Raw genomic sequence first — 23058 nt, forward strand, 5'->3', positions numbered from 1 at the left:
TCCCTATTATGGCGGTGCAGTTAAGTAGCTTAAGTCAGGTCAATCAGCTATTTACTAATGAAGAAGGGATGGTCACAGTTAAACAGAACAATACACTTTATAACTTTTAGTGACAAGGTGGTTTTATTAAATCTGATAGCACAATCAAAAGTTATGATTGATTCAGTGGGTAAAGAGGGGACTGGTGGCCTTTAATGAATTGAAAAGGTTTGTCAAACCTACTGACAGAAATAGAAGTTACGCACCATCAGTTACACCTGTCAGCCTAAGCTAACAAACTCCTTATTTCACTTGTTTGTCTTCTCCTGTTGCAGCTGCGCATTTCAGCAAGTTAAGTTCCTCTTTCATCTCCTCCCTCCTGACTTTTCTGTTTCTTAACACAATCCTGTGCGCCTACTTGTTCAAACCTTCATCAATATCATTTACATACAACAGATTTTGGCGAATCGTTTAAATGCAATTATTTGTATCCATTTATACACTATTATTGGCAATTATTAAGTAATAATAATTATTATTATTGTTAAATAATTCCTTCCATACAAGTAACATTTCTCGGACTGCCTTCCATATCTGAAACATTTCTAGACTACGCCCTGTTCTTACGCAACACAGTACTGAAGTATTGGTTAATGCCTGAGTCACCTCACGTATAGATTACTGTAATGCTATTCTATCTGGAATCCCACAAAAACGTGTCCATCGCTTACAACTTATTCAAAATTCTGCCTCCAGGATAATAACCTGCTGTTCTAAATCCACTGAACATATTACACCTCTTCTCTCTCAACTTCACTGGTTCCCTGTTAACTACAGAATACAATACTAAATACTGCTCTTAACGTTTAAAGCTCTCCACACCCTCACTGATCTCCTACAGACTGACACTCCTCTCACTCACTCAGATCCTCATCTTCAGCTCGACTTTCTGTACCACACATCAGACTCCGTGCTATGGGAGCTCGAGCGTCTCTCATTGTGCTCCTCAACTCGGAATTCTCTTCCCTCTCATATTTGTCAGCTCGATTCAATAACACATTTTAAAACTACCCTCAAAACTTATCTTTTCAAACTGGCATACCAATTGTGAATTTTGCACTGTTACTGTCAGTTATCTTTGTTTGTTTACTAATTATTGCTTTTTGATTTATCATTCTTTTGTTTTAATTTTACTAATGTTATTTAACTTTATTGTAAGGTGACCTTGACTGCTAAGAAAGGTGCCTATTAAGTAAAATGTATTATTATTATTAATATAAACTGATAAGAGAATTCTGGGACCCCAGCAGCACTGTATGTTTAATTCTAGTGAATACTGCTGACCCACAACTGTGTAAGATGGTCTTCTTGTTTCAGAGTCTGTTGGACCTTCACTCCACTCCCAAGATTGTTTCACATCTGATACTCTGAAACAAAGAGCAATGAATTACTGTCAGCATGCTACAAATTGTCTAACTTTACATAACCCATAACGTAGATCCTGTTCTAAAATGATATTCAAGTGTCTTTAGACATAAGGGACAATGTTTTAATGAAGTTGATTCCTGTTCTTTTCACAGAGAAAAAGAAAAAGCTGATGTTTGCTGGAACATCTCAATGGATGTGAAACAGGAGACCTGTGATGTGGACGCAAATATCATGGAGAAAACTGTCAATATTAAGGAGGAGGACGACTGTGAGTGGGAGTCCATCTACCTTAAACAGGAAAGTCTGAGCATCAAGGAGGAGGACAGTGAACTGCAGCCAATGGGCATTAAAGAAAAACCAGAAGAGAAGTCTGTCAGTATTGAGACACATAACCATACAAATATGGACAGTGTAAAAGAAGACAATCTTAATGATGGGTGTCAAGATGGAGTGGTGACCAGGTTAGACTCTTCTCATAGCAGACACTGTTCATCTCCAGAGCCTTCTATCAATGTGAAGTCTGAATCATTAGAGTCTGAACCAAAGAGGGCTGAGGGAACTACATTTGTTAGAGCTCAGAAAAATAAGCAACCACCTTCAAAGAAGTCTGGAAAAAGTAAGTGCAAAATCAAAAAGTGTTAAGATTTAGGGTTTGGGTTTATGAGCTTGACAAGCTGGGTCTTGTGATTTTTATGAGAAACATAGAAATGGAGTGAAAATAGTTTATTTTATTGTGTGTTTGAATTTAGTGTGAGATTTCATCTATTATGTAATGTTTAGCAATTTGCTATTCTTCCATTATAGTGACTTTATGCAAAAGTCCTCAGCCTATCCTTGATAAAGAATGCTATACAAATGTCCAAGAGCAAGACAAACGTATTGATGCCTCTGGAATTTCTTGGGTATCCATATTAATTCCTCTTAGCAATGTAGTCCCATCTTCAACTAAGCCCCGATTACAGACGGCCTCAGTTGTCCTAAACTACTGTAATAACGCAAACAATTGGACGGCTTCTTGTCAGTCCTGAACACATCATTTAAACATTCACAATCCACTCTCTGACCCTCCTATCTTTACAGACTGGTTGACCCTTCTTTAACAGTAATGACCTAAACACAACTTTTTGTAGCTACTGATCAGCAATGAATTTTAATCCATTCCTTCTTTCCAAACCTTTTCAGTTCCTTCATCCCTGAGAGCCCTTTTTTGATCAGTTCTCTTTAGGTCAGGCAACAGCATCTCGTGTCTCTTATTGGCCATTTCAGAACACCAGTTACAGTATGTTTAACCCTTTTTGTTTTTGATTTCTTCCTGTGTTTGGGCTCATTGTCCTGTAACATCACTCAAGTTTTGTTAAGCTTCTACTATCCTGATATTTTTCCATCAGATTTCTTGGTAATATTTTCAAAATGCAGGCCAAACCATGTTGCTCCATTCACCTTGAGTCTTTAGTATCAATGTCCACCTTTGTATTGCCTCCAAACATTGTGTTGCATGTTTTGACCAAAGACTTCAACTTTTGTCTCATTCATTCGTAGAACATCATGATGATCTTTTACAAGTTTTAAGATGTGCAGTGATGGTTTTGCTAGATTGCTTTGATTTACTTGGTGTTGCCCTTCTGTAAACTACATTCTTACGCTTTTCTCCATAAGAGCACATGGACAGAGACTTTCTCAAGTCCTGGAGACTTCTGCAGGCCCTTTGCTGTGCCTGTCTGAGTTCCTATTCACCTCTGCTTTCATGCTGTGATCTTTGTGGGTTGCCCATTCCAGTAGTAGGTTTCCTCCATTTTTGTAGACAGTATGGCTTTCTATGCATTGATGGACACCCAGGTCTTCCAAAATTCTTTTATCACATTTGCCAGCTTTACACATCTCTTCAGTTCTTCTAAAGTTCTTGTGACATCCTTAAAAGAAGTATTTGGATGAAACGTCAAACCTTTGGATTACACATTGAAGCGGTGGATTGGAGAAACAACTTAGACTGACATGTTGACATCATTCTTAAATCATAATGTGGAAAAGGCTGTGTGTTCTGTGCTAGTCTGTGCTCCTTGTGTGTGAGTGTGAATTAAATATGACTTTTGCTCCTAAACAGTTTGTTTTTTTTGGTAGCTATTAAGGAGCAGTGAAGCAGTTTAATAGTTTTTAATGTTTTTTTTTCTATTTACAATGGTGTTTTTGTTTTTTGTTTGTTTTGTGATTCGCACAACAGCAGGTGTTACTCCAGTCTTACTCCAACCTTTGGGTTTGTGGGGCAGAGGGTGGAGAAAACTTTTGTAGTAGCTGACAAGTCAGTGTCCTAGCAGTAAACAGGCAAAAGTAACTGTGATTTGTTGAAGTTAAACATTTTACATACTGTATGATGCAGGATGGATTCAAAGTAATTAATAAAATCTCTGGAGAGGGAAATATGGAGGTAAAAAAGAAGCTGCAAAGGAAAAAAAAAGGAACAACTGAGTAAGTCATTTAAGATGAATAACCCCATTGCTAACAGTACTGCATTTGAGAGCAACCATTAGGAAAGATATGAGGTCTCTAAAAGACAGTTAAAGAGAAATATTGTAGCCAAAGACATTCTTTCAGTATTTTAGGAGTAAAATAACAGTCAAGGAGGAAGTGAAGTGCCGCATGAACAATAAAGAGGAATTACAATACACAGATAGTGAAATATAAAATGCTCTAAACTTTCCATTTTCTGAAGATTTCATTTCTGAAAAAGTGGATAACCTCTCAGTTGTAACAGGGACTACTAAGGAGGTACTGAGGGATTTGGAAATTGTAGAGAGACGTGCTGCTAAGATTGAATTGGTTGATATCAAACAAATCTCCAAGACCAGATGCTATTTATCCTCAAATGCTTACGGAGTTTAGTGAATATATATATAATCCGTTGATGGATATTTTTTAGTAGTCACTGCACACTGGGACTATTTTTATGAACTGGAAAATGTAATCCCATTATATAGAAAGGGTGATTTGGGAAAATTGAAGTATCACAGGAAAATAAATGAAAGGAATTATTAAGGAAAAGATTGAGTGACACACGGCAAGAACTGGAGTTTTACTTAACAGTCAGCATGGATTCAGATGAGGGAGGTTGCGTTTTACTAACATGCTGGAAATCTATGAGGAACCAACAAAAGGATATGATCAAAGTGGAGTAATATGATCAGGGTGTGGTGTGCAGATGGGTGCAGAATTGGCTAAACACAGGAAGCAGAGGGTTATGGTGCGAGGAACCCTATCAGAACTGGGTGGTTGTAAGAGTAGTGTCCTACAAGGGCCAGTGTTAGGGCCACTGCTATATAAATATATTGTCACACACGTGTGATTGGGCCTAAAATGCCCAATTGGCCTAAATGATAGAAATACCACGCCAGACCAGGAGGCGGCAGGGTGCGCTGACTGTCTCTCTCAATCTCTCTGCATGGAAAGTCCTGCAGGGTTCTGGTACCAATGATGACATCACTTCCGGTCCAAACAATGTCACTTTCGGTTCCAGGTCTGATGACGTCATTTCTCTTACCGGCCTTTAAAGCTGCCATCTTACCTCCATAATATCCAAACTATGTTGGACTCAAACCTGTGAACATCTCTTTTCAATTTATTTTAATTTTGCAGCTGGGAAACAATATACAGTATTGGTGGCTGTCCCAAACGTTTATGATGTCTGTGACTCATCTTTGTGACAGTGGCTTTTTAATATCGGCCGAATTTTCCCAAATCTATCGCATAACTGCGCAATATATTCTAATATATTGGTAGAGGGAAGAGCCTTTTCTTCCCATCCTTCTTTTAAAATATCCAATATTCCCCGAAGTTGTCATCCTTATAACAATTCAAAAGGAGAGAACCCTGTCCCTGCTGACCACCTTGCGGATCATTTGTTTGAGAGTCTGATTAAATCTCTCTACTAGACCATCGGTTTGTGGATGATACACTGCAGACTTTAAATGCTTTATTTTAAGTAACTTGGCCATTTCCCTAAATGTTTTCTGACGTGAAAGGCGACTCTTGGTCTGCACGGACTTCTTTAGGGATGCCATCACGCACAAAGACCCCTACAATTTCCCGTGTGATAGCTTAAGACGTGGCTGAGCGCAAGGAAACAGCCTCTGGATAACGAGTAGCATAATGATATAAATGATTTGGATAAGAATAAAATAACAAGGTGGTTAAGTTGTCAGATGATGCCAAGGTAGGTGGATTTAGCAGATACTCGAGAATCTGTTGAATCATCACAATAGAAGGATTTGGACAGTACACAGGCTTGGGCAGATATGTTGAAGATAAAAATTAATTTACGTAAATGCAAAGTATTACATGTAGGAAGTAAAAATGTATGGTTTGTATACACAATGGAAGGTCTTATGAGAAGGATTTATGAGTTGTAGTGAAGTCATCACCACCGACTCCTAGACATTGTTCAGAAGTCATTAAGAAGGCTAAGATAATGTCAGGTTATTTAGCACCCTGACATGTGGAGTACAAGTCACAGGAGGTTATGTAGAGGCTTTATAAAACACCGCAGGCATCATCTGGAGTACTGTGTGCAGTTTTAGTCTCCAGGCTACAAAACAGACCTAGCAGAGGTAGACAAGTCCAGTGAAGAGTGACTAGGCTAATTCTAGGGATGTCAAGGTATAAGTTATTGTGATGATGCAGGTTCTGCTCCATGCTCCCATCTGCCTTTTGGGAGCTCTTGAACCCGACACCGTCGGTAATGTCACTGATGAGCTGGACAGTGAGGCACAACAATGTAGCAAGGGGATGGTGCAAAAAGTGCAAAGTGCTTTTATTAAAACAACAATCAAAATAGTGTTCAAATAAATAAGTGCAGCGTTTCTCAAATCTTCAAATAAGTAATCCAATAATTGCTGTGAATTGTGGAGGTTAAAAACAATAAATAAATCCTTAAAGAAACAACGTTAAAACAATGCCTTTGTAGTGGTGACTCCCCTGCTTCTCCCGTCCAGGCTATGCACCAGGGGAGCTACCCTACTTGCAGCTGACCTTCTTTCTGCCTTCTCCTGTTGGTCTGTTTGCCTCGCTGATCCCTTGCTCCGGTGAGCTTCACCTGACCATGACTTGGGCACCCCAGCGACCAGAGCGCTCACGATGGGGCTTTCACATCTCAAGTCCTGACTCCTACTGCCTTCCCGGCCTTATTGCGATGAGCCATCCTCCTTCTGGTCACTCCTGCTCCTCAATAATGCTCAGCGGGAGCGACCACTACTCAGCTGCAGGTTGTTCTCTACTCCGAGCACCTTCACTTGTTCATGCACCGGCTTTCTCCTCCTACTTCCTGCCTTCTCTCCTTCTCAACCTCCATCTGTTTTTTTTTTCCTTTTTTTTTTCTTCCCTTTCTAGCTGCCTCATGCTTCTATTATGGAGACGTGGATCAGATGTGGCAATTGGCAGCTCCCAGCATCAATTACAGATGCAGATGACTCATCACCTGTGCACTTAAGTGAGGACCGTCCGCATCACAAATCACGCGGGAACTGTTCCTTTGTTCATGGTGCGCTGTGATTCTGTCTTAATCAACTCACTGTTACACACTTTACTATTCCCTCTGCACCTCTCTGGCACAGGAGGGTAGGTACTGAAACTCCTGTTTTAAGTCTTGCCAGACTGTTCAGTGACTAGAACAGAGGTTGGGAAGAGTGGCTGTTAGTCAGTTCTGGACGTCCATGTCCAAGGCTGTATGGAGAGGAGCTTCCAGATCAAAGAAAGTTTGTGAACTGCTTGTTCTGCACAGTGTGGATGGCTTCTCACACTAAAAGGGAGCAAATTGTCAGCTTTCAGCTCACAAAGAGAAAGCATTGTCTGCTTTTTGGCTCCCCAGAGAGAATATATCCTCAGTCTTCATCCACCAAAAGAGACCGAAGAGGTGAATGCAGCTACATTTAAAGGAGGGTGTAACCCCTGGTGATTGAATTAAAGCCCCTTCTAGTTGCAGATCCAGGGACTGCTTATAGGCTTGTTATTTTTTTCCATCACAAAGAGGCAGGTTCAGTTCTCAGTTAGAAGCCTAAGATGAAAGTCAATGTGGGTGTTTTTTGTTTGAAGGACACTGAAAAGCTGCAGCCTCAACTCTGATTTATACTTTTGTGTTTAGATGAAGTACTGAGTTGATAACTGGTATGAGCTGCGGTTCAACCATTCATTTAGGTGCTTTTGACTTTCTGCATCCTTATTAAACCTTCTGTCTTAACAGGTCTTGAATCTTCTGTCTTAACAGGTCTTGAGTGCCACTAAAAATCCTATTAAAATGGCGATGCCCACTTTGACCTACACAGCCATGGAGTATCTGGTGTCGACATAAACACTTGATGTGTGGCCTGTGCAGCTCCCCCTCCTAGGCCTGGTGTGGCAGGTGGTCTGTGTGCCTCAGTGACCCTTGTGTGATGTCTGGAGATTTTTGCTGCTGACCAGAACTATAAAGCGTAATTGTGACATTGGTGACCAGTATTTTGATTATTTAAATTGTGCTTATTTATGATGAGCTTGACAGCATTTTTCATAGTTTTGTAGAAAAAAAAGCTATTAATTAGTTTGTCTCTTATAACTACTTCTAGTTTCTCATCTATACTAATAAAAGGCAAAGCCCTCACTGACTGACTCACTCACTCACTCATCACTAATTCTCCAACTTCCCGTGTAGGTGGAAGGCTGAAATTTGGCAGGCTCATTCCTTACAGCTTACTTACAAAAGTTAGGCAGGTTTCATTTCGAAATTCTACGCGTAACGGTCATAACTGGAACCTCTTTTTTGTCCATATACTGTAATAGACTGCAGCTCGATGGCCATGGGAGGCGGAGTTGCGTATCGCGTCATCATTCCTCCCATGTAATCACGTGAACTGACTGTGAACGCAGTACGTAGAAAACAAGGAAGAGCCCCAAAGAGCGCTGAAGAAAACATTCATTACACAATTGAGAAGGCAGCGAAACAATAAGAAGAGAGCGAGTGACGCATACAAGCATATTCATAAGTGCAGCTACTGCGGAAACAAAGCATGGTGTAAACCGTAAGTTTAAATTAAGTTTATAGAAATGCTTCCGCTGCTGTTTGCAATACCATATTCGCGACATACAAGTTTAATGAGAAGACACGAGGTATAAACGAGACTTTGGATCACTTTGTAACGGAGTTAAAATTGCTGTAGCGAGAACCTTTTAACTGCCGGGTCTTAGCTAATATTAAATAAAGTCGTGGACATAGCAACATCACACAAGAGAGCGGCTCACGTGAACTGACTGAACGCAGCACGAGTGATCACTTCGATGAATCAAACCTGTTCGAAAACACATTACACAATTGATAATGTAGGAAAAGAATATGAAGCGACTGACGCATACAGACATTTTCATGAGCGCAGGTACTTCGGAAACAAAGCACTGTATACACCTAAAGTTTAAATTAAGTTCATAGACCTACAAAATGTTGCCATTGATTTGAGGCAAGATTGCTTTTCTCCTGTACAACTATACGTTGCATTCTCAAGAGTGTGCATGCACAGCTTGGTCATATTACAAGCGGAGTGCTGAACTGACAAACTGGTATACAAACAGAACAATCGTACAAACAGGATTAACCCTTTAACCGCCAACTCCCTAAATATTCCCCACGCCAGGCGAAATCTGAACAATTTTGTTTTTTTACTTTTTTACATTTTTTTTTACATTTTTTACATTTATTCAAGCAGTATTGACCACTAAATGTTGTGCAAGTTCTAGAAATGGGCAAACACATAATAAAACACAAAATGTACCTTTTCTCAGGCTTCTGGATTTATTGTCTACAACAAAACGGAACAGTCAAAAAGTAATTCAAAAGTCAAAAGTAGTTCAGTCAATCATAGTTTCATTCCCAGTATTTGAATTTGCTGTGCCACAGGCCAAAGCAGGGAACTGCACAAAGTCCTGGATTGTTGGGACACTTTGAGCAGAAGGTCTTGACGTCTCTACGCTGACCCTTCTTTGAACAGACACGACAGCGTGCCTGTGGCTTGGTCCAAGTTGGTGTTGGTTCAAGTTTGTCTGGAAAGTGACGTTCTGTGAGCCTCACCACTGCCTCTACTCTATCTGCATGTTGTTCCTCACCAGAGAAAATGAAGGCTGCAATGACGTCATGTTCAAACTGCAGAAATGTTTTTGTGCCTCCATTTTTCTGGTACAAAATGTGAGCATTTAACATTGCCATTTGGAGCAGATGAACTGATAACTTTTTGTACCACTTCATAGTTTTTCTTGCAGCCGAATAGGGTTCCAATATTTGGTCCTGCTTGTCAACAGCACCCATGTTGCTGTTATACTCAATGATGCATTGAGGCTTGTAACGGACATCAGTAGGTGATGGGCGTCCTCTTCTGCGGGGAGCCTCCTGCACAGACTCATTGTGCTGAGTTGTTAGCATGTGAACATCTTTTTTGTCTCGAAATTTCAGGCACAGCAATGGGCCACTGCGGTATGCAATGTGCTGACCCGGTGCTGGCGCTGAATTGCGAACTTCTGGAGGGACCCTGTTAGAACGAATTGTGCCACATGCTGTAGTTTTACGGTGATGAAGGTAATGGAACAGCCTACAACTGGAGTACCAGTTATCCATCCAAATGGTGTACCCATTGTCCAATAGTGTTAGGGCAAGGTACACAACAATTTTTTCTGAAAGTCCAAAGTCCTTACATTCATCTGGCAACACTGCTGAAATACTACTCATAGGATCCTCTTTGCCAGTGTATATACGAAATCTATAAATGTAACCTGAATTCTCAGCTAAGCAAAACATCTTGATACCAAACCGTGCCCTTTTCAATGGTAGATACTGTCGAAACTGTAAGCGGCCCTTCCACAACAATAAACTTTCATCAACTGCAACTGACGGTCCTGGCATGTAGGGCAACTGAAATGCTTCAAATAAATGATCAATCAAAGGACGTAGCATGAACAAGCGGTCGCGGTTTGGATCTTTCTTATCTGGCTCATTTCTGTTGTCATTCAAATGAAAGAATTTCAGCAGCAAAGAGAATCGGTTACGTGTCATGACAGCTGCAAAAATAGGTGTTGCATACATAGGATCTGTAGACCAGTACATCTCAATATCTGGTTTTCTGATTATTCCCATCAACATCAAAATCCCAATGAATTTTTTCATTTCGTTTTCATCAGTGTCAAACCAAGCACGAACATGGGAATGTGGAGGTAAATTGGGATTTTTCTCAATAAACTGTGCTGCATACAGATTTGTCTGATGAACAAAATGTCTGATCAAATCAGGTGACACAAACAGCTCATAAAACTGCTCAGCAGTGTAATTGTTTACATCAACAATAAAGCCAGACGTTGCCTCAAACGGATGCAGAAAAGGTAGTTCACCTCGGGCAGCAGTCCAGCTGAGGTGCTGGGGATACACCCACTCAGCGCCGTCATCCGATGCGTCTTCATTTACAGTATCATGCAGCGCACGTTGCTGCTCATCATTGTCGCTAAAATCTTCTTCAGAACTGCTACAATCATGATCAGAATTGTCCAAAATCGCCTGCAAAGCCTCACTTGAAGTCAGTTTACGTTTCGCCATATTCACAGATGTCACATGCGAATCACGTCACATGACCGGCCAAAACAACCACAGACTTGTCGAAATGCAATGTAGTAATAATACCCACGCCAAACCAGAAGTTATACTACTTGCCAGGCATTCATATAACCACAGGCAAATGTGCCGGATAATTCCGGCAGTATGGCGTTAGCAATAAAACAACGGTGCCGGATATATCCGGCAGAGGGCGGTTAAGGGGTTAAATAAAAAGGCTGCTTCCGTTGGCGAAGCAACGAAAAAGGAAGACCTTATATAACGTTCGTTTATAAAACAGCGGAGAGGCTGTGTGAAGTCAGCTACACAAAAAAACAGATCCTTAACAAATTGTTAGTGGTATATTTTACCTCAATTTAAAAAGGTTTTCTTTTCTTCTTAATAAAAATTTAAAAGCAGTACTTCGCCGGTGCCAAGCGCGGGGATTTCAGCGACTGACACATACAGATATATTCATGAGTGCAGGTACTATGGAAACAGAGCACCGTGTAAACCTAAAGTTTAAATTAAGTTCATAGACCTACAAAAGGGTTGCCATTGATTTGAGGCAAGATTGCTTTTCTCCTGTACAACTATACGTTGCATTCTTAACAGTAAGCTTGCACAGCTTGGTCATATTCCAACCGGAGTACTGAACTGACAATAGATAGATAGAGATATATATATAGATAGATAGATAGATAGATAGATAGATAGATAGATAGATAGATAGATAGATAGATAGATAGATAGATAGATATTTGCAGTTGGAGATCCACAAAGGGAGAAAAAACAAATCACGTATCATAAAATAGTTTTATTCCTGAGCTTTCAACCCCTGTCAGGGGTCTTCATCAGAGGATAATGCTTAGACTTACAAGAATCAAAGGCAATATATAGCAACACATTCAGTGGGGGGTGGGTGGAGGTGACTAAGTCAGTATGATCAAAGGGGAGGGGGGGTGTATCGTTAAATTAAAGTGCATATGTCCTTCTTAAGTTGGCATATGCTGGGTTTATGTCCAAGTGTCTGTTGATGGCATTTTCATCTGATAGCCAAGACTCGGCCAACTCTCTGGCACTTTTTGTACTGGCCTTAAATTTTACTTTCACGTTGTCCCAGTTGAATGTGTGTCCTGTCGATTTAGTATGTGCATATATCAAAGATAGTGCGTCCTTTCTTCTGACAGCGTTGCGATATTCCTGTACACGTGTTGAGATTTTTTTTGACGTTTGTCCTATGTATACAACTGAGCAAGAATTGCATGGAATACTATAAACTGCGTTTCGTGTTTCGGCTGTCGATTTCTTGTTTTTAGCATTAAACAGGACCATGCGCAGATTGTTGGTGGGTTTATGTGCTATTTTGATGCCCCACTTGGTCAGGGTGCGTGCCGTGCCTTCTGACACATTATTGTGGTACGGGAGTGAATGCCAGGTGGGGTGGGGGTTCTGATTTACGTCGCTTGTATGCTGATTCCTTTGGCGCCTGCTGTGTAGACTCCGATTAATGAATGATTTTGAGTATCCGTTCGAGGTGAAAAGTTGAAACAGATAGCATCTCTCATTAATTTTTGTTTCCTTAGTATTACAATGCATGTGGACTCGTTTAAATAAGGTTTTCACGCAGCTCCGTTTATGAGATACCGGGTGATTGCTGGCGAAGTGTAGAATCTTGTCTGCGTGGCATTGTTTGCGGTAAACACTTGTGGTCAAGGTGGCGTCACTATTTCTTTTGATGTAAATGTCCAGGAAATTGATGTGTCGATTATTTTCTTTTTCCATTGTGAACTGGATTGCAGGGAATATTGTGTTGATATGATTGAAGAACTCATTCAGCTGGTTCTTTCTTAATATGACGAATGTGTCGTCTACATAGCGTATCCAAATTTTGGGTGTATTCTGGGATAGAGCTATGTTTTCAAATCGTTGCATTACCAGTTCAGCTAGGAGTCCAGATAACGGTGATCCCATCGGCATGCCTTCTTTCTGTGTGTAATACTTGCCGTTGAAATGAAAGTGCGTTTTTTGGTAAAGTGATATTAGGTGCATTATGTCTTTGATTGACAGTTTGGTTCTTGTCTCTATGGTGGGGTCACTATCCAGTTTCATTAATAATGTTTCTGTGGCCAGTTGGATCGGGATCATGGTGTATAGCGATATAACATCAAACGAGACCATGATCTCGTCCTCGGCGATGGATACGTCATTCAAGCGCTGTAATGCCGACTCCGCGCTGTTGACAGAATAATCCGAGTCGTCCATTAAATGTTTAAGTAGTTGGAAAAGTCTTTTTGACAAGTTGTATGATGGTCCGCCTATTAGGCTAACCACTGGTCTGTATTTTAGTGGTGTTTTGTGTATTTTTGGGAGTCCATAAAATTCCGGGCAGTTAGCATCATTGGATTTCATTTTGTGAAAGTTCTGTACATCCAGGCGGTTACCATTTCGGAGTTTTGTCAGAGTATAGTTTATTTTATTCTGTGTGGTTTTTGTTGGGTCGTCATTTAGCTGTTGATAAGTATTAGTGTCCGAAAGCACTTCTTCTATAGCTGTGGTGTATTGTTCTCTGTCTAGGATAACAGTTGCGCCTCCTTTGTCAGCTGGTGTAATAATAATGCTGTTGTCATTCCGTAAAGATCTTAAAGCTTTCTGTTCACTTGCCAGAATACGTGTGGTTGGTTGTCTTGTGTGTAGCTGGCTGGCGACGTTGCATCTTATTTCTTGTGCCTGTTCTGTTGGTATTTTTTCAGTTGCTAAGATATGTTCTAACGAACCGAGGAAATTCATGTTAGATGCGTCCTTATAATTGAATTTTAATTCTCTGGAGAGAATATTGTGTTCTGTGGTGGAGAGCCGTCTTTTGAATAGGTTGTGTACTCCGGGTTGGGGGTTGTTCATATATTGATTTCCAGTGAGTTTACCCCATTTTTTGTTGAGTGTATTTCGTTTAGAAATACGGTTTTTGGAAGCGGTGTCCTGGATCCTTTTAGTCCATTCCTCCGTAACCGTTTGTCCACATGTTGTGATTAGTTTAGCGTGTTGCTCCATAATTACAGATCGGTAAAAGTTTCATTGGCGGTGTGTTTCCATGATAAGTTCATACAAAACTCGTTTAGTAAACTGTTGCATGATGGTTGACATTTTCGGGGTGTTCGTTGGTGGCTTGAATCGTAGGCATCTCGGAGTTACATCGTGCCTGATGCAACTGTGGAGGAAGAAGAGTTTTTCATAGCTGTGCGCTTCACGGATTGCCGAAGTTTCCCATCGTCTAATGCATTGGAGGGCTTCGTGCCCGAAGGTTGTACGAATGGAAGAGAAGGTCTGTGATATGGTTTGCATATTTGCAGTTGGAGATCCACAAAGGGAGAAAAAAACGAATCACGTATCATAAAATAGTTTTATTCCTGAGCTTTCAACCCCTGTCAGGGGTCTTCATCAGAGGATAATGCTTAGACTTACAAGAATCAAAGGCAATATATAGCAACACATTCAGTGGGGGGTGGGTGGAGGTGACTAAGTCCGTATGATCAAAAGGGGGGGGGGTGTATCGTTAAATTAAAGTGCATATGTCCTTCTTAAGTTGGCATATGCTGGGTTTATGTCCAAGTGTCTGTTGATGGCATTTTCATCTGATAGCCAAGACTCGGCCACGGGTTTATTAAATGTTAGCTAAGACCCGGCAGTTAAAAGTGTCTTCTCATTAAACTTGTATCTCGCGAATATGGCATTGCAAACGGCAGCGTGTCAGTTCATGTGCTTACGTGGGAGGCGTGATGACGCGATATATTTTGATATATATCAAAATACCCGCGCTTCGCAGCGGCGAAGTACTGCTTTAATATTTTTATTAAGAAGAAAAGTAAACCTTTTTAAACTGAGGGAAAATGAATCAATAATTATTTGTTAAGGATCTCTTTGTATACCACGGTGTCAGTTCGCCCCTCTGGTTGTAATATGACCAAGCTGTGTGCTGAGCTTACTCTTGAGCATGCAACGTACAGTTTGCTATGTGAAAATCAGTCTTGCCTCAAATCAATGCCAACCTTTTGTAGGGTCTGTCCCTGAGACTTATTAATTGTCATTGCGAAGCAGAGCCTTAGTGGAAATTGGAGGCGTTTGAATTGAAATGGGAGATCAGAGGGTATAACGGGGATGCGAGGAATAAAAACTCTCTCCCCTGAGCCACTGCCAGTAAAAATAGTTGCCTCAATGACGTTCTTTTGCAGACACGTGACCTGAAGTCTCGTGCCGTCACAAAGTTTCAGTGGCTGTACGCAAATCCACAATCGGTTTCATATTGTTTTCGTACCTTATCAATTGTGTAATGTGTTTTTTGAACAGGTTTGATCCTGCTGCGTTCAGTCACTTCACGTGAGCCGCTGTCTTGTGTGATGTTGCGATGTCCACGGATTTATTTTATGACCCGGCAGTTAAAAGTTTCTCGCTATAGCAATTTTAACTCAATTACAAAGTGATCCAAACTGTCATTTATACCTCGTGTCTTCTCATTAAACTTGTATCTCGCGAATATGGCATTGCAAACGGCAGCGGGTCAGTTCACGTGCTTACGTGGGAGGCGTGATGACGCGATATATTTTGATATATATCAAAATAGCGAAGTACTGCTTTAAAAATTTTATTAAGAAGAAAAGTAAACTTTTTTAAACTGAGGAAAATGAACCGGTTGTAGTATGACCAAGCTGTGTGCTGAGTTTACTCTTGAGCATGAAATCTAACGTGGTTTGTGCCCTTCAGAATGAAAACAGTTTGCATTTACCTCTTTAATAAAAGGCGAGCTTTTAAGCCTGAGAAATCACCCCGTAAATGCACACGTTTAATTGCACATGTGTTAATACGTATGGTTACACAGTATTAAAAGACACTCAAAAATTAACGTCATATACCTTCGTTCCCGCGTTTGACTCGTGCTGTAAATCTCTTCCTTGTTTTTAGTTCACGTGATTACGTAGGAGGCGTGATGATGCAATACGTGACTCCGCCTCCTCCATTAGAGTATATGGACAAAAACCAGGTTCCAGTTATGACCATTACACGTAGAATTTCGAAATGAAACCTGCCTAATTTTTGTAAGTAACCTGTAAGGAATGAGCCTGCCAAATTTCAGCCTTCTACCTACACGGGAAGTTGGAGAATTAGTGATGAGTCAGTCAGTGAGGGCTTTGCCTTTTATTAGTATATATATATATATATATATATATATATATATATATATATATATATATGTATATGTATGTATGTATGTATGTATGTGTATATATATATATATATATATATATATGTGTATATATTTTAATTATTATTTAAATGATGTTAGTCCAATAATAATAATTCATTATATTTATACAGCGCTTTTCTCTGTACTCAAAGCGCTATCCACACAGGGAGGAACCGGGAAGCGAACCCACAATCTTCCACAGTCTCCTTACTGCAAAGCAGCAGCACTACCACTGTGCCACCTGTGAGGACAATATCCTTCTTCCTGCAGCACCTCCTGGTGTGGCAGAATTGCGGCTAAACAGGGCCCAGTAAACATCCAGGCACCTCCAGGCTTCCATGCTCTAAACCCGTGGCCCCATTGCAAGCCAAGGGGGCTGCCCTCTATCATTATGGGGGAGACATTATCCAGAATAAGCTCTCTCTCTCCCTCTGTCTTTCTGTGCTGAAGGCATCCCTGCTGGGAATGGGCCCATTGTCGTTAATGTTCAGATCATGGAACAGACAGCCATGACAAAACTTTAAACGTGGGCCTCTTGAGGAGTCCATTGTGAATTCCGGGGTGCAGTTCAGATCATTATCCTTTTGTAGAAGCCATACTCTTTTCATTTTTAGCTTTTATAGATGGTGTGATGTTTGCTTCAGAATTTTCTAATATTTAATTGAATCCATTCTTCCCTCTACCAGTGAACAGTTCCTGGTGCTCCTAGCTTCAACACAAGCTTGAGACATGATTGATCTTCTCCCATCCTTAACAGTCAGAGACGTTTTCTTGTCATGGAATTCTGTCCTTTTTCCTCCAAACACACCTTTGCCATTTGGCCAAAAAGTTTTTTGACTTCTTCAGTTCACATGGTTTGGTTCCAAAATGCATCAGGCTTGTTTAGATGTTCATCTACAACCTTTGAATTTTGTGGTGAGGACAAAGAAAATCTTTTTTTTTTGATGGCTCTTCCTTGGAGGTCATATTTCGGATGGTGTTGCTGTACAGTAGAACAGTGCATCACCACTCCAGAGTCTGACTACAAAAGACCTCCAGGAAGCTTTAAGGCACAGGGGTTTAGATTTGCCATTCTAGCAATGCTATGAGCAGTTGTCTTGGTCTTCCTGACCTCAACTTGTTTTCCACCATTGCTGTTAACTGCCATCTCTTAATAATGTTACCAGTTGAGGAGGTGGCTTCTTGAAAACTCTTTGACATCTTCTATAGTCTTTTCCTACTTTGTGACTATAAATTAATTAGTGTTAGACAGCTGCTTAGAGGAGCCCATGGCTGCTGATTGCTGGGACAAGGTTTGAGGAGTCTGAGAATTTATACAGCTTTGAATTTTGCATCACCTGGCCATTCGTAATGATGACTGTAAACGAGCCAAAGCCCTAAGGAGCTAATTAGGGTCTGAGATGTTGGGGAAAAGATATCTGAGACTTCCGGTCTCTTGGGGTGCACAAACATTTCTGGGGTACTCCTCCTTTTTTCACTCTACAAATCAAAAATATGACACAAATCATGTTTAAAATGCAGAAAAGAATGTTTTATCTTTAACTTTATGGCTTTTGGAGATCAATTGATCTGATACTGACTTAACTATTCACAGTAATAGTTATTTTCATCAGGGGGGTCCCCACACATTTGCATGTCACTGTATATGAAATGTCATGAAAGTGTTCATCTTGGTAATGCTATGTCTGAAAAGAACCATCCTCTCGCCATTGTATATCGTGCATACATGTTATAGGACTTAAATGATGTAACCCTAAACTTTCTACTATAAAAAATTGTGGTGTTTCTAAAATGATAAATTGCAATTATTTTTGAGGGATACTCTGATTTTTTTTTTGTCCTGACCTGATCATATGTCTGGTTCTTTTCAGACAGTGCCATTATTGACAGCTAAGACACAATTGTTTCCTTAGCGGTTTTCCTGCTTTCACTGCATTGTTGAAAGTCGATGTGCTCAGCTGTGTGTTGTACCTAAACGTTTCTCATCAAATTAGTTGCGGGAAATGTCTTTGCTTTAAATACACCAAACCTAACAACTAACTTTTTCATTTTAAACTTTACAGAAAACATTCCTATCACATTTCAGATACTTGAATATATTTCCACACAGCAGTTATTTTCTTCATCAGTTTCCACTCTGTCAGTGCTGCACATGTCCTCAGCTTAACATATTCCATGTCATGAAATCAGTAGACCAGTCAACCAACTACAAGCCGATTTCACAATAAACAGCAAAAACTGGGCAATTTTAATTCAAGGCAAATTAATTTTTGTAACACTACTGTTTAATTCAGTTGTCTTTCTTCTTTATAGCGCTCTTCATTGAGTGCAGGTTTTGACTGCTTGATGTTTGCAGCCATAACAGAGATAATAATTCCATACATGAACACACACATTGGATCAAATAGACAGTAAAACCTGGCAAATTTTAGCTTACTCAACATAAGTAAGTCCTGATAGTAGATACCCTTTGACATTCTAATGGTGAGTATAAATGTCACCAGCGTGTCACAAAGGTTACCAGTCCTGGTGTCACCTGCCACTCCCCTGTAGAGTTGAAACACCAACAGCTGTGCTCTTCCTCGGTTTTCTCATCTTCTAATTTTTCTCCGAGGTCACTGCAGCTTCTGTAGGCCTGTGCACTGAGGCGTCACTCATCCATTGCTCTCTTTTGCTTTGGTGAATGAAAGAAGACATTTTGTTGTTTGTTTTGGTGTCAAGTGGTTTAAGTTCAAGTGTGGATAAATGTCAGGACACATTCTAATTATTGAAGGTGCACTTTTCATAGTTGGCATGGCATTCAGTTTTATATAGTACCCTCCATAATGGCGGAGACAATGAAACATTCTTCTTGCATTTACTCCTTTAATCCACCATTTAAAATTACGAATTAAATAATTCAGATGTAATTAAAGTACAAATTACTAATTTTCATTTAAGGGGATTTGCAGACATTTCAGTCACACCTTGTAGAAATGACAGCACTTTTTCTGAATCGTCCTCCCATTTCAGGGCACCGTAATGTTTGGGACAATTGGTGCCAGAGGTGTTTGTGATTCCTCAGGTGTGTTTCATTGCTTTAGTCTTGCAGGCCTAAGACACCTCAGCTTACTCCTACCCACAGACTACCTTTGGTCTCTGCAGTTGCCATTGTTCAACATGAGGGCAAGAGCTGTGCCAGTGAAAGTCAAAGAAGCTGGAAATAAATAATGAAATCATTAGAGACATCGGAAAACCTTAAGATTACCCAATTCAACTGTCTGGAATATCAATAACAAGAAAGAGCACACTGGTGAGCTCAGTAATCATAAAGGGACTTGTAGGCCAAGTAAGACCACCACTACTGAACACAACAGATGTTGCTGCAGATTTCATTTTGATTAGGACTTGCATACCCTGATGGTAACGATATTGCATGTATCTCTCTACCGTCTTAAGTGTACCATCCCATACAGATGGCATTACATGGCTCAGGGTGACTGAGAGATTCCTCACCAGTCAGGCAGTTCATACTGAAAAGCTGCCATCGTCAAATAACCCACAGCTGTTAAGACCTCACAGGTGGCGCAGTGGTAGTGCTGCTGCTTTGCAGTAAGGAGACTGTGGAAGATTGTGGGTTCGCTTCCTGCTTCCTCCCTGTGTGGATAGCGCTTTGAGTACTGAGAAAAGCGCTATATAAATGTAATGAATTATTGTTATTGTTATTATTATTAAGACCTGTAAGAGAACTGGGATTGTGTGATTTCTGCACGGTGGTCTCTGTAATGAAGGCTGCAGTTCAGCACACACTTCAAAGAGGATGACAGTAGGGAGTCTAAATCAGCTAAGTCATCATCATGATCCAAAATGTCATTGTGATACATCAAAACTCACTTTTTGTGTAGCCTGTCAAACATCAGAATGTGAAAAGTGCAATGAAATGAGATTTTCTATTCAGTTCTTCGTTTTTCCACCTGGAGTTGCTAAAATGCCAACAGAAATAAAGTCTGCATGAGACTTACAAATGCTCAAAACTTGAGGGAACTTTGAGCCAATTTAAATTTCAAGTTCTAGTTTTATAAATCCTAACTTTTGCATAAGAAACAGCTTTCATATATGTGGCCGAGCATAATGAAGTTTTATACATGTGGCCCTGGTGAGAAGTTGTAATAGAGAATGTAAAATTAACAAATTAAGTGTGTTTTCCAAGTACAACAAAAGTTTTATAATTGCTTATGCTGATCAAAGGTTGTTCCTAATTTCAGCCATCATGTATTTAATGTGAGTTAATGTTGATAACAAGGCAGCGAATTGAAAATAAGCTTTTTTTTCCCCTTCTTGTTTTAAATTTTACACAGGAAAGAAAGATCACTGCAGTGTGGAATGTGGCAGAGAATTCTCTAACAGGAGTGCTCTTCAGAAACACCTGAGAGTTCACACCGGAGAGAAGAAATATTGCTGTAATGAATGTGGTAAACAGTTTTCACAAATGAGCCATCTTCAGATACACACGAGAGTTCACACCGGAGAGAAGCCATATTGCTGTAATGAATGTGGTAAACAGTTTTCACATAAAGGCAATCTTCAGCAACATATGAGAATTCACACCGGAGAGAAGACATATTGCTGTAATGAATGTGGTAAACAGTTTTCACGTATAAGCAGTCTGAGGGACCACACTAGAGTTCACACTGGAGAGAAGCCATATTGCTGTAATGAATGTGGTAAACAGTTTTCAGAGATGGGCAATCTTCAGAGACACACTAGAGTTCACACTGGAGAGAAGCCATATTGCTGTAATGAATGTGGTAAACAGTTTTCAGAGATGGGCAGTCTACAGAGACACACTAAAGTTCACACTGGAGAGAAGCCATATTGCTGTAATGAATGTGGTAAACAATTTTTACAGAGGGGCAGTCTACAGCAACACGTGAGAGTTCACACTGGAGAGAAGCCATATTGCTGTAATGAATGTGGTAAACAGTTTTCACACAGGGCCTGTCTACAGAAACACACGAGAGTTCATACTGGAGAGAAGCCATATTGCTGTAATGAATGTGGTAAACAGTTTTCAGAGATGAGCAGTCTTCAGAGACACACTAGAGTTCACACCGGAGAGAAGCCATATTGCTGTAATGAATGTGGCAAACAGTTTTCAGAGGTGAGCAGTCTTCAGAAACACACGAGAGTTCACATGGGAGAGAAACCATATTGCTGTAATGAATGTGGCAAACAGTTTTTAGAGATGAGCAAACTTCACAGACACACTAGAGTTCATACCGGAGAGAAGCCATATTGCTGTAATGAATGTGGCAAACAGTTTTTAGAGATGAGCAAACTTCACAGACACACTAGAGTTCATACCGGAGAGAAGCCATATTGCTGTAATGAATGTGGTAAACAGTTTTCACTAAAAGGCAATCTTCAGAAACACACGAGAGTTCACACTGGAGAGAAGCCTTATTGCTGTAATGAATGTGGCAAACAGTTTTCACAAAAAGTTGATCTTCAGAACCACACGAGAGTTCACACTGGAGAGAAGCCTTATTGCTGTAATGAATGTGGTAAACAGTTTTCACATATGGGCAGTCTTCACAAACACACAAGAGTTCACACTGGAGAGAAGCCATATTGCTGTAATGAATGTGGCAAACAGTTTTCACAAAAAGATGATCTTCAGAAACACACGAGAGTTCACACTGGAGAGAAGCCATATTGCTGTAATGAATGTGGTAAACAGTTTTCAGAGATGGGCAGTCTACAGAGACACACTAGAGTTCACACCGGAGAGAAGCCATATTGCTGTAATGAATGTGGCAAACAGTTTTCAGACACGAGCAATCTTCAGAGACACTCTAGAGTTCACATCGTAGAGAAGCCATATTGCTGTAATGAATGTGACAAACAGTTTTCAGCGATGAGCAGTCTTCAGAAACACAATAGAGTTCACACCGGAGAGAAGCCATATTGCTGTAATGAATGTGGTAAACAGTTTTCACATATGAGCAGTCTTCACAAACACACGAGAGTTCACACTGGAGAGAAGCCATATTGCTGTAATGAATGTGGCAAACAGTTTTCACAAAAATTCAATCTTCAGAAACACACGAGAGTTCACACTGGAGAGAAGCCATATTGCTGTAATGAATGTGGCAAACAGTTTTCAGACTTGAGCAATCTTCAGAAACACACTAGAGTTCATACCAGAGAGAAGACATAGTGCTGTAATGAATGTGGCAAAGTTTTCACAAATGGACAGTCTGCAGAAACACACAAGAGTTCACACTGGAGAGAAGACATAGTGCTGTAATGAATGTGGCAAACAGTTTTCACAAATGGACAGTCTGCAGAAACACACAAGAGTTCACACTGGAGAGAAGACATAGTGCTGTAATGAATGTGGCAAACAGTTTTCACAAATGGACAGACTGCAGAAACACACAAGAGTTCACACTGGAGAGAAGCCATATTGCTGTAATGAATGTGGTAAACAGTTTTCACAGATAGTCAGTCTGCAGATACACACGAGAGTTCACAACAGAATAAAAAGGGTAGCAGTTCAAAAATCAGTGCAGAAAAACAAGAACCCTTCCGGACTCAAGAGTGAGGTTCAGTCGCGTCCTGAAAAGTAAGCAAACTAAACTATTGTTGAGAAATGAATCTCAAAGAGAAGCCATATTGCTGTTTGGAATGTGGCAAACAAATCTGTGAGAGCAGTACACTTCAGAGAAGCACCAGAATTCACACAGGAGAGAAGTACAACTGAACTGTCCTGACTAAAGAGTGAGTTTCACTTCTGAATGGACAGTAAGCACATGTAACGACTCAAATCCATCCTACTTAGTGTTGT

The 23058-nt window shown here is 40.3% G+C and overlaps 1 protein-coding gene across 1 annotated transcript; it reads left to right on the forward strand.

Annotated features, from left to right (window-relative positions):
• The first annotated feature begins 1563 nt into the window (after positions 1-1563).
• LOC114644590 (zinc finger protein 260-like) lies at positions 1564-22757 on the forward strand. The gene is made up of 3 exons (XM_051921940.1): positions 1564-2023; positions 20567-21369; positions 21454-22757. The coding sequence occupies exons 1-3, from the start codon at positions 1597-1599 to the stop codon at positions 22426-22428; spliced, it is 2205 nt and encodes a 734-aa protein (XP_051777900.1). The 5' UTR covers positions 1564-1596; the 3' UTR covers positions 22429-22757.
• Positions 22758-23058: the final 301 nt, after the last annotated feature.

This window comes from Erpetoichthys calabaricus, assembly GCF_900747795.2.
Source record: "Erpetoichthys calabaricus chromosome 1 unlocalized genomic scaffold, fErpCal1.3 SUPER_1_unloc_6, whole genome shotgun sequence".
NCBI lineage: Eukaryota > Metazoa > Chordata > Cladistia > Polypteriformes > Polypteridae > Erpetoichthys > Erpetoichthys calabaricus.

Excerpts from the sequence above, each read along its gene's own strand:
- LOC114644590 (XM_051921940.1), top strand. The coding sequence starts at position 1,597 with ATGGATGTGAAACAGGAGACCTGTGATGTGGACGCAAATATCATGGAG. Across the intron at positions 2,024-20,566 it reads TTCAAAGAAGTCTGGAAAAA|GAAAGAAAGATCACTGCAGT; the intron begins GTAAGTGCAAAA and ends AATTTTACACAG. Across the intron at positions 21,370-21,453 it reads GTGGCAAACAGTTTTCAGAG|ATGAGCAAACTTCACAGACA; the intron begins GTGAGCAGTCTT and ends CAGTTTTTAGAG.